The 12,644-nt window shown below is 37.8% G+C and overlaps 1 protein-coding gene across 1 annotated transcript in view; it reads right to left on the minus strand.

The window, feature by feature from the left end:
- Positions 1-338: 338 nt before the first annotated feature.
- Tll1 (tolloid like 1) overlaps positions 339-12,644 on the minus strand; it is a 183,510-nt gene continuing 171,204 nt past the window's right edge. The window contains exons 19-21 of the mRNA XM_052752355.1: positions 10,515-10,728; positions 3,530-3,780; positions 339-2,436 (exon numbers count right to left, since the gene is read on the minus strand). Of these exons, the coding sequence (XP_052608315.1) occupies positions 2,302-2,436; positions 3,530-3,780; positions 10,515-10,728 (600 nt within the window). The 3' untranslated portion in view covers positions 339-2,301. The remainder of the gene's footprint in view (positions 2,437-3,529; positions 3,781-10,514; positions 10,729-12,644) is intronic.

Genomic DNA, 12,644 nt, shown 5'->3' on the forward strand with positions numbered 1-12,644 from the left:
GTTTCTGCATCTAACTTCATCTGCTACCCTGGAAGCCACAGATCACTAGGTCTCATGTTCTGCACTTCATCATCTATTTCAGCTGAAGAGTAGCATGCATGGAGTTTTAGGAGCTATTTCACACCTACACAAAGCCCTGAGCAGTGCAAAACACTTCCAGGGCAAGTGCCTTTTTTTTTTCTTTTCTCTTCCTCATTGTGGGCATATCTTGGCTAGTTGAGGATGAGTGATAAAGTATGGAGGAAGGTACTAGAACAAACCCTTTCCATTGAGCGGCTCATCTACATCACGGGCAACACATTCATATTTTGAAGGCAACATTCAATGAGATCCAAACATTGGTTCAAAAACTGTATTTACACTTTGCAAGTTATAAATAGAGATAGATTGTTCAAGGGAAAATTGAGAAAAAGAATGAATTGTTATATCTAGATGTAGAGTTTAATTTTGTAAAAATAAAGAAATATAACCTCCCCCCTTTTATTTCCCAGACAATGGGTGTTTGTGGAGAAGTAAGAGAAAAACACTCATTTGCACAGCAACTCACGTCAACAAAAAAAAAATAATAATTCAAAGCAGATTGTCTAAGGGAAAGAGCCTTTCTTTGATGGGATCGATGATAATTAGAACTCTCCATTATATGCCCATGAAACTCTAGTAGGGTGCTACTTCATACATGGTTCTAGCACAACTTGGTACACAGAATTAAACTTGTCAACCACCCATAGCATTTACTTTCTAGCAGACACACTCACTCAATGGCTCACATATACATACATTAATATTAAAAACACACAGGGCTATAAAGCAAAAATTCATCCTAAAATTACATTTCTACAACAAAAGCAGGTTGGGATGTACACATGTAAATGTATCTGCATGGGTCCAATGTCTCTGTTATAGAAATGGATTTCCTTCTTAGAGTTGCTGATTAACATATGCTGTGATGGCCAACATTTCAAAAGGCGTGTTTTTAAGCAGATTTGTTTGATTATGTGCAAGAATTCTAAGGCATTGGAAGTATTTGTTTCATAGGACAAGCTTTGCTCTTGCCATGATACACTCTTGATATATTTAACAAGTCTTTAGTTTTCTTTGCCCGCCGCATACAGGGAGGCATTCATAGTATACAGCAGGCATTTGGCTCAAAGGTCAGAAACTTGTTGTTGTTGCTGTTTTAATGTTTATGGAATAGCACCATAGGAAATATTTCAGAAACAAATCATTTGCCACCCAATATTGTATTTTTTAAACTGAATCTCAAGAAGAGAACAAAAAAAGGAGAGATATTTCATGTCTCCCAAACTCCACTTCCACTTCATCTGATCATTTTTAAATACAGTAACAACATCAATAACAATAGCCATAACAATAATACATCAACATATTAACAATAAAGAAAGATCATAGCAGCAGTAGTAGTAACTGGAAGAGGAACCATCAGGTAGTCATTTGGAAGACGGCTGCACACACCTCGTGGGAGTTTTTCTTAAAGGTTCATAAGACATAATGGGTTTCCTGGATTTGGTGTGACTATTCAGCACTTCCTCAAAGAGAAATGAATTTACTAGTAAACTGGATATTTTCCTGTAATTAAATATGATATCAAGAGATTAACTGCTTACAGACACTACAGATATTTCAGACTTCTCAAGATACAGATTCAATGAAGTGGTCACAAAATCATTTGTGTGAAGAGGTTAAGCTGGCCGGCATTTGAAAATAATGAAGATGAAATATTCCAGTTTCCAAACATAAACACACACACACACACACACACACACACACACACACACACACACACACACACACCTACATTTAAAGGACAAACCACCTTCCAAAGACCACTATTCCACATCTCCTTACATGGATTTGGTTTACATTGCATCTGACCTACCAAGTCTTAAGCAAATGTGCTAAGACCCAAGAAGTAGGTGTTTGATCTGTTTGATCATTATATGTCCCCAGATCTTGAAAAAGTAGTCAAGAAATCACTCCAGAGACTCATAGCCCCTGAAGTAAACTGTCCAAAATATGAGGCATATATTTCAAGCTGTTAATCTTCCTTGAAACATGTGATAGCTGTCCAACACCTTTATTAATCATCAAGCATGATTTTCAAACATCCTTTCAATGCCAATCCAGTTTTCTGGAAAGTTCACTTTCATTCCAGAGATAACTCTAGTCTTGCAGTTCTCTTTTGTTCACTCATTATATAAAACATTTGTACTAATATTGTCAATTTTAAAAATGTCTTCTTTCCATATGCACATTCCTTTCTGTTCTGAGGGAAGATCTGCATTAGTTCTCGACATGCATGGTTTCTGGGTACCTTATGCTTTTGTATCTTATATAAAATCCTTTCTTGTTGATAGTGTCATCAGTGTGAAAATGAATTAAAACTGCATCTCCAATTGAATAGATTTCTTCTGGTGGCTGAGAGAAAAAGCAAATGGAACATAAACCAAATGAGCAGTAGACTAAGCCACTGTTTCATCAATGTCATGCACATGCTCTAATAATTCAATCCACCCAACAGCCCAGAACAGTGGTTCTGTTGCATCTCTTTTCACAAAGATGAGAAAACATGAGATTTAGGGAAGAAATTCAATACTGAAGATCTCATAAAAGATATTTTAGCCCACTACTAAACTCCAAAATTTCCAGTAAGACTTGGTCTTCAAAACGTTAATCCACATTCCTTTGATTTATATGTAAACAAAGGAGATTACAGAATAGATAGTCATTTCTTCAGTGGTTATTCTGAACTGGACCACTTGTGGAATCTAAATCTTTCATTTCTCCCTCTTTTATTGATCAAAAACATTCTAAGGATCTCATTTGTTTCAAGTGTTACTTGGGTAGAAGTTTGATATTATTATTATTATTTAATTCCTAGATAAGTGTTGACACTCAGAAAGTTGGGGTTATTTTCATCTCATGTAAAATACACATTCAGAGTAGCTTCCATTTGAATGCAGTGAGTCCTGGGGAAAATAAAGAAAAACAGAAGTGTTTCTCATTCTAGTTTCTCACGTGGCCTCCTCACTACCTGTCCCTGAACTCCACCAGTGCATGCGGAGCAGTGATAGCTGGTCCTGGTGCTCTGACCGGAGGGATTTCTAAAGAAGAGAATGCAAACTGGATCAATTTGGATTTTTTCCTTTTCTCTTATGCTTTCATTTTGGAAGGGACAATGTTGGCAAGGCTGTGTATTTAGATATGTTGTTTTTAGATTATTAAGCATTTAAATGTCTACTGCACAATGAAAAGATAGAATATGGAAAGCAACAAGGAACTAGAACAACTAGGTTGATCTACTTGTGTGAATACTAATGTAAACTTACTAAAAGTGGAGACATAGGAAGATAGAAGAGCTGTGAGGGTTTTCTTTGTCTAGTCATTGATAATAATACAGAATGAATAATTTTTTAAAGAATGTTTTTCAATTTGTAAATATTATATACACAAACCACTAATTAGTGGGAATTTTCATTAATTGGCCATGGAATTCTGTTGGCGTACTTACCCCAGATCCACAGAATCTACCAAGACCCACAGCTTTTGAATTGAGACCATCAAAGATTTCAACATAATCATAGCCACAGTCAGCTTCTTCCTCTACTTCAAACATTTGGAAGGACAATTCAAGTCGAGAGCCTCGTTCTGACACCAGCAACCATTCACAATCAACTTGTCCTGGGTAGTTATTATCACCAAACTGAGCATGGGAGTACAGGTCTCTGGGTTTGGGCTCTGCCTTCAATCGACCACCACACTCTGTCCAAGAAAAGTAAAAGGAAATAAATAACCTTGGTGAGCTCCACAGTCCAGCCTCCATTTCAATAGGGTCTAACCAAGCTCTGACTCCTGTTTCAACATCCAGTATTCAGGATGTGATTGTGATGGAGAGTCAGAAACTGTCAGGTCTACAGGCAGGAATGCCACAGTCTATTTGTCTGGTTTATGAACTCAGCTTAAACATCTAACTAGCTATGAGACTATTGGCAAGAAAGATCATGCCTCTGATCCTTTTTTTCCCAAAGGCAAAATACATATGATGATTGTACCAATTTTTGTGAGTTTTCAAAATATAATAAAAAAAGTCACTTGGAAGAGTACATGTCACATAATTGGTTAAATGGAATTATGGGAGATACACCTAATACTGTTTTTAATCTCAAATCATTATTTTCATGGAGAAAACTTAGAACTCAGTAACCAACGGAATAAAAATAACTTGAAGAAATAGCAAAACATAAGATTCATGTGTGTATTTGCTATATAGCACTGAACACTATATAATATTTTTGTATATATACAATAATATTTGAGTAGGAATATTACCTCACTTGATCAGCAGAAAAAAACCCAATTCATCACAGAAGTTGTCCAGTTATAATTGGTGTATTTGCTATAATAAAATTTTAGTTTCATGCTTTAGAGAAATACAAATCAGCTCTTCTGTGTACTACCATAATCCCCCGTGGAAAATACATCAAGGAAATAGGGCTGTGAGAACCAAATCTCTTAGCTTGTCTAATTTAAAGAAAAGGGTGTTTCCAAAACTTTTTATAAGTTCATTGTGGTCAGAGCCCCCAGTTTATTATAACAGCTATTAAAGGGAAGCCTCCAAAGGCTAAAATGGTCTGCCAACAAATTCACAGTAAGCATAGTGATAAAGAATGAGACATGAAAAGTTTGGGGGAAAGTAAGGCGTTTGTCAACATGTGAGAGGTTTCCCAGTGTCTGTCACAACCCTCAGAACTAAGACCAGGAAAATCTGCAAGGAATATATTTCTCCAAGACACTGGGTATGAAGACACATTCATAACACTGTCACCATTGGTCATAAGAAAACACGTAGTGAAGGTGGAATTCCTGGGCAGCAGAAGTGCTTAAGAGGCTTTTCACATTTGTGTTGGTGAAACTACAGTGTGCTTCGGTGCTTTCATTTTCTATTCACTTTGTGTGTGTGTGTGTGTGTGTGTGTGTGTGTGTGTGTGTGTGTGTGTGTGTGAAGATGCATGTGTGCACACACTGTGGAAGTCACAGGTAGACAACAGGTGTCTTTCTCAATCCTTCTCTATCTCATTTTCTTAACACAGGGTCTTTCACTGAGCCTGGATCTCACCAATTTGGCCAATTTGACCAGAATAGCTGGTCAGCAAATCCCAAGTGCTCTCTGTCTCCCAGTGCTTAATCAGAGAGCTGAGTACTACAATGCCTGCTATTCAACCTGAGTTCTGGGGTCCTGGGGATCTGGACTCAGGCCTTCATGCTTGAGAGGTAAGCAAATTACTGACCGAGCCAGAAATCTGCTCGGTAATGATTTTAGATTAATAATTCTGAAACTGCTGTGAGAATCCTGTATCTGCATGTGTGGTGTCAATCAATCCTTAGGCTTCATCCCAGTGCAGCCTAAACAACTCCCAGGAAATATTCTCCTCTACCATGTGATAGCACTTCAAAGTCATATTACCTAGGTCCAAAGGAAGTTCAGTCTCTCTCTGTACAAAAATTCTATTATTTTTATTTTTTAATATTTATTTATTTTACTTTACTTTTATGTTTTCTCTGGTGCTAAGGATTGAACAAAGGGCATTGCATGCAAAGTTTGTACCCTACCGCTGAGCATATGTAACATTTAATGGTACAAGACTCATAGCTAAAAGCTATCTTAAAGGATTCATTTAAGCTATGTGAATACATAAAACTATTCAGGTGCTTTATTGGAAGCTACAAAAAAAAAGAAGAAGAAAAACAGCTTTAAAAAGTATTAATTTCTATCAGAAAAGGAAAGTGATACCTTTAAGACCAGTAAAACATCATGTGAAAAACACATTTGATTTGGGGCTCTAAGTGGCTCGGTAGTTAAGAGCACTGGCTGCTCTTCCAGATGACCTGGATTCAATTTCTAGGATCCACAAGGTGGCTCACAACCTTCTGTAATTCTAGTTCTAGGGCATCTGATGCCCTCTTCTGCCTTGCCCAAGCACCAGGCATGCATGTGGTACACATACATATATCGAGACAGAGTTTCTCTGTGTAGTTTTGATGCCTATCCTGAATCTCGCTCTGAAAACCAGACTGGCCTGGAACTCACAGAGATCCACTTGCCTCTACCTCCCAGATGCTGGGATTAAAGGCATGCACTACCGCCGCCCCACAGGCATCTGATTTCAAGGAAGAATTTTGTGAACCAGTGGGTTGAAGTTCCTGACTTTAACAACTACCTATTCTCAAAGTTTGATGCAACTGCTGGGTTGATACTGTTTCCAAGTTTAAATCACTGTCAGCCCTTTAACTTCAATGACCCCAGGGGTCAGGAAGAGCTGGGGCACTGATAGTAGAAGACATGGAGGGTGCTGATTTGGAGTCCTGCCTCAGAGCTACTCCTCTGTCCTCCCCAGCTTGGATGAAGAGTCGAGGTAGGGGTGAACTAGTAGGGCAAAATGTGGAAAGACACTTAAAGACTTATGAACCAAAGTTTGTCAATGCCTATTTTTACTGAAAGTCATTTGACTTTAGGTTTGAGAGCATTCTAGAATGTTACAAAAAGGATTCATTCTTGCGCACCAAGTTTAGTCATTCCTTGATGCCCATAAATCTCTGTTCATACTAATAAATACAAAAACAACCTTCTTATCATTAAAACCATAGAGGAAGTGTTGTCCACCGGGTGATAGCTTTTTTTTTTTTTTTTTTTTTTTTTTTTTTTTTTTTTTTGGTTTTTCGAGACAGGGTTTCTCTGTGTAGCTTTGCGCCTTTCCTGGAACTCACTTGGTAGCTCAGGCTGGCCTCAAACTCACAGAGATTCGCCTGGCTCTGCCTCCCGAGTGCTGGGATTAAAGGCGTGTGCCACCACCGCCCGGTGGGGTGATAGCTTTTAAAATAAATATTGGATATTATGTACACCGGTGGGATCAAATTTATATTCCCTGAGAGAAACCCCATATCATAAAATTATATATATCATGAGGGCAATTCATTGCTTTTTTTTTTTTTACTTCTCCTGGTTATTCAAAATCAAGTCAACATAGTATTTGAAAATTACCTGGAAAATACTATTTGTATAGTTAAAATATTGTCAGTGAATAATTTATCAATAATTTAAAAAAAATATCAAGCCTAAATATATAAAAACAGTCTTCAGCATGCCAGCAATAGTTTAACAGTGCTTGTAGGGTCCCCACAGCAGCTTATCTGTACTTCTGAGAAATTGAGAATGGAGCTGAGTCAGACTTGGGAAGAGATATTATAGGGTAGATTTCATTTCAATCTGCAAGGACGTATTTATTTGTTTCCCGGTAAGCATTAAATTCCAGAAGACATCCTGGAATTTGACCTATAAGTGCTTTAGTGGCACTTTCTAATTCAGCTGAGCTACTCCATGTCATTAACTTTCTCTGGAAAGGGCATGATAACATATTATTGGAATTTCAAATGTCGCCGACAAACCATAAAATATTCGATACTAGAGAAAAATCATACAAAAAGTCAAAACCATGATTTAAATCCATTCTCTTTGTCTCTCTCTGTCTCTCTGTCTCTGTATCTCTCTCTGTCTCTGTCTGTCTCTCTGTCTCTCTGTCTCTCTGTCTCTCTCTCTCTCTCTCTCTCTGGAGACACACCATCTGATAGGAAACACATTTTTTCTGCAATTTTGTTTCTTTTAATTGCCTGATTAAAACAAATCAAACTTGAACTTGAACCAAGTGTCAAAGGAAAATAAAGTTATCTTCCCAACAAAGTCCACATGTAAATGGACAGCATACTTTGTTAAAAAAAAAAAAAAACTACATTACAGCAACATTGCAATTGGCTGTTTTTAAAACTATTTTTGAAACTAAATTAGCATAGTGTATAAAAAAATAAATTTACTTAGTCAAATTAAAGTGTTTTAGTTGAGGCCACAAACTTGTTGCATTTGTCCTAGAAAGAGGGAAGTAATACAAAAGTGCTTTGGCACACACGGTGAACTGAACAGACGTGATCCTGGCTTGGGCCTCAGTTTACCCTATAATGTGAGCTGTCAACAGAGGGGATTTTCATTGTCCTTTTCCCATAAATCCCTGGGTTAGTTTTCCCTAAAGAATACTAACACATCACATTGTTGAGAGCAAATACCAAAACAAGAAGTTGATGGAAAGTTATGGAGCAATTGGACTGCATAGAAATGATGATGCTCAAGGAGATGCACACAGCAGGTGGAGCAGAAGGCGGGTTTATGGAAAAGGGCCGTTTTGCAACAGCACAGAAGAAATCCAGCCAGAAAGTTCCAAGATCACTCATTATTTGAGAGTTTAAGTTTATAACTAACAGGACAGGCAAACATACTGCATACCAAGAATCATATCACATACCAAATACAAGTTAGCGGGAATTGACAGTCTATTGGACAAAGAAATAAGCCCCAAAGTCCTTAACAACACAAGTGCTAAGGCAAAAGCTAGCTTAAAACAACAGCAGCCATCCTGATCAGAGGGAGTGAGCAGAGGTGGGAGCAAAGATGTTAACGACAGCCGTCACTGACGTCTCTGCCATTTCGGCTGGCATGTAACTTTAGCTCCAGATTTCTCATAGTTGAAGTGACAGGGTCAAATGAATAACATCCAGAGCCCATTTCCACTCTAACCTTCTGAATGAGGTTAGTCACTGGATGCTTGAATAGATGGGAACTGAAAAGAGGATGAGAGAGGCCTGCCATTACATTTACATAATTTAAACACAGTGTTCGGTCTTCACCTGTTGCTCCAAGTAGTCATGACAGCTTGCTTTCATTTCTGTCTTAATTCTAGAGTTTTACATTGATAACATATTCTATAGAGGAGTAGATTAGCTTTAGAGGTGGTCAAAATGGGAATATGTCCATGACTAGATAATGTGTTGCAAATTTTTGTAAATTACTTATCGTCCACAAATTCAGTGTCTTCTGCACAGTGGAGACCGTGTTGCTGAGAGATTTGATGTAAATTGCAAATATGGCAAACAGTGAATAAATAAGGTACAAGGGTAAAAGTCACAAACTACACCAGGGGTGGGTGTCACAGGGATTGACAGCTGTCAATAAACTCAAGACACACACACACACACACACACACACACACACACACACACACACACACACACACACATGCGCGCGCGCGCATACACACACACTTTATCATCAGGAAAATTCCAAAGAGCTAATGGGACACCAATTTTTCCACACCTTGAATATTTGACAAGTTAACAGGAATATATCTAAAATTACAAATGTATAGAAAAATAATAGGAAATATCTATAGTCTTATTTTTCTGAAACCATAGTATTTATAACTGTATGAGGAATAATTAAATAGTATTATTAAGAATTGAATAGTTAATAACGTATAGCATACCACTATTTTACAATTCTCTTTCTCACAGACTAAAGCACAAATTGACTAAGCAGTAAAATAAAAACACAGAGTGCTAAATATTGTCCAGTGAAGTAGTTAATGCATATAGATTGCTAAAGGAAAATTAAGGACAACATGACAAATACTGTGTTAAAATTATTTCGGGAATGACTCTTCTATTGCACTATAGTCTCAATCCTTCAATCCTCAGAAAGGCCACAAGGTGTCAGTATAAGCTCAATGACTTCACAAATAACTGATTTTTTTTTTTTTTTTCCTTCATAAACTCTGAAAGGAAACAAGTTATATTCTTTAGCTTATTTTATGGACCATATATTTAAATTGGTCCCAGGGTGCAAATAATTTCATCTTACTTAATTTAGATTTACATATTTAATCTTTTCTAAAGTTAAACATTTCCCTAAACAGCTAAAAATCAGGATTAGGGAAAAGAATCATATTGCATACCAAATGCAAGTTAGGGGGGATTGACAAGTTAGGGGGCAACCTGAGGCAAAGTAGAATCACCTGGAAGAAAGTCTCAACAAGGGATCGTCTAGATCAAACTGACCTCTGGGTCTGTCTGTGGGGGATTTCTTGGTTATGTTAATGCCTATGGGAAAACCCAGCTCAGCTGCACCTTTTCTACACAAGGGATCCTGGCCTGACTAACTGTAGAGACGGGGAGGCTGTGCATGAATGAGTATGTATGCATTTATTCTCGCTGTTGTTGAGTAGGAATGTAACTGGCGTCTTCAAGTTCCTGCTTTGACTTCTCAGGAATGACGGACTGCAACCTGGAATTGTGAGCCAATGTCTCCCGAAAGTCGCATTTTTTTGGGGGGCGGGGAGAGTCACTGCCTTTCATCACAGCGACAGAAATGAAGCTAGGACACCAGTTACACTTACAACTTCATGTAATTCTACTAATTCTATTCATCAACCACATCTACATACCCAACCCAAAAGAGTAATAAAAGAAAGAGCAAAGTACAGCAGCACGTGCGTGAGTGTGTGTGTGTGTGTGTGTGTGTGTGTGTGTGTTGAAAACCATTAGTTTGTATGCAAATTTAAAAATGAATTTTAAAAAAGTATTTTCTCAGAAGAGAAGCATGAAGGTAAGTTGCTGACCTGTGGAATGGGTGGCCTGAAAGCCTTTTCTTTGAACAGAGGCATCAGAAACAAACCGAACAAACATCTGATTCCCGGTAGCCATGAGGGGATCTGGTATCTTGCTGCCACATAGTCGGCCAAGGATTGGTGACTTCTCTGTGTCTCCATCAAAAACTTCCAAGTGATCATACGCACATTCTTGATGTTGCTCAACTTCAAACTCATTGAAGGCCTATTTAAGAAGAAGGAAACTTTTTTTACTAGCAACAAAACATTCAGAAACTTCTCTAGAGGATAAATTACCTGTCAATAAAGTATGTCCATGGCAAACAAAGGGATTAATCCAGAGAGCACATCATTGAAAGGGGAGGTCACAAAGGGTAAAGACAAGATGTCCGTGTAACTGTTATGCTGTCTAGAGCTCAGGTATCTTACAAAGGCTGTATGTCACAGATTTCACCCCAGAGACACAAATTGGTCTGTGGTGGAGATATTAGAATAAAAGAGTCAATGGGAGGCCTTTAGGTCATTAGGGACATGTCAGTTCCTTCAATCCCTCCTCTTCTTCCTGACCATGAGGTGAGCAATATTTATCCTATAAATCCCTTGAATCGTGAACTCCTATCATGAATTTCTCTGTCACAAGCCAAATAATACAGCCCATCAGTCATGGACTCACACCTCAGTAACTATGGACCAAAATAACTTTTTCTCTTTAGAAGTTCATTACCTCAGCATTTTGTTAAGTTATGGAAAGCTGACTCACATGATATGAAATTACTAAGCAAGCTAGCAACATATTTGACTGCTAGAACTGTTTTTAATTTTATGAACTTATAAAATAAACTTGCAAATAAATAAAAACATTGCACTCCACAACTAACCAGACTGGGCATTCAGAACAGAAGCTGTGGAGCTTTATATTAAATCCTATATTTTCAGTACTGAAGCTCTTTCATATGTTTATCCACCACCAAAACCAAAAACTCTATGGCAGAATTAGAACTAGAAGAACCATTAGCTTTTCATCCTCTTTCCTAACTAGTGACCATTGCCTGCCTTTAGTCCTTCTGCATCCCTTTATATTTTTCCCTTTTCTTTGTGTTATCTTTAACCCACATACAGATTTGTTTACATATATGTATATGTTATTGGCTAGATTCTACCTATGAGAAAGCATGTGCTTTTTTTTTCTTTCTTTCTTTCTGAGATTGTATGACAGAGCTGAAATATCCCACACTAAACTAGATTCCATTTTCTGCCTTTGGAAAAGAAAACATGAAATAAGCAATTATACTAAGTAGGAAGGAGAAAGGAATGGAGTTACTAAAACGATCAATAAGAGAAGAGAAAGGCGACAATCTCTCTATATGCTATCCCACTGCACCCTGTTTGAAAGATTAATAAAAATATGGATGAAAATGGCTTGTTTTGATCACCATGAGTCAAGAGCAATGCTCACTTCATGCAACCAAAAGCAGTAGAAAATACAAAAAGTAAGAACAACTGTAATGCTAAGAATCTCACTGGAAATCAGTATTGTGGAGGAAAATGCAGTGAATGAGGAGTCAGTAGCAGACATTATTTATCCTGGAATGCAGTTTGCAAAGCAGGCATTCACCTAGAGGGGACATGCTATGAATTGAATTTAGCAATCTCTATAACCCAGGGCTTGAGTACAATAAAGTAGACATAGTGCATGGGATGCAGAAGAGCTCAGTTGGTGTCTAGGTGTTTGATTACATCCGTCAATTCATTCATCTAACCACCGTTTCATGTTTATAGACAATCTCACCCTGAAATTTCTTGTTCATGTAGCCAATCAAACTTTCTGATTTCATGCCTCTCATGAGACATTATTCAATCAGCCTGTTACAACTGGGCACACGGCCACATTCCTAGTATCAGTGTGGAACTGGTAAGAAACCACTAAGAGAAAAATTGGCTTAACTGTAGCCAGATTCCTTATTAAGTGGGAAACTACTCCTCCAAATTGCAAGAACTATGTTACTGTCGGAGAATAAAACATTATTTAGAGAAATCAGCGCCTGAAAACCATTCCGTGTCGCACTGGTTACTTTTACGTCCACTCCACACAAACTAAAGTGATTTGGAAGAAGGACTCTCAGCTGAGAAAATGCCTGGACG

Source organism: Peromyscus californicus, unplaced genomic scaffold, assembly GCF_007827085.1.
Source record: "Peromyscus californicus insignis strain IS unplaced genomic scaffold, ASM782708v3 Scaffold_23__1_contigs__length_62951481, whole genome shotgun sequence".
Taxonomy (NCBI): Eukaryota; Metazoa; Chordata; class Mammalia; order Rodentia; family Cricetidae; genus Peromyscus; species Peromyscus californicus.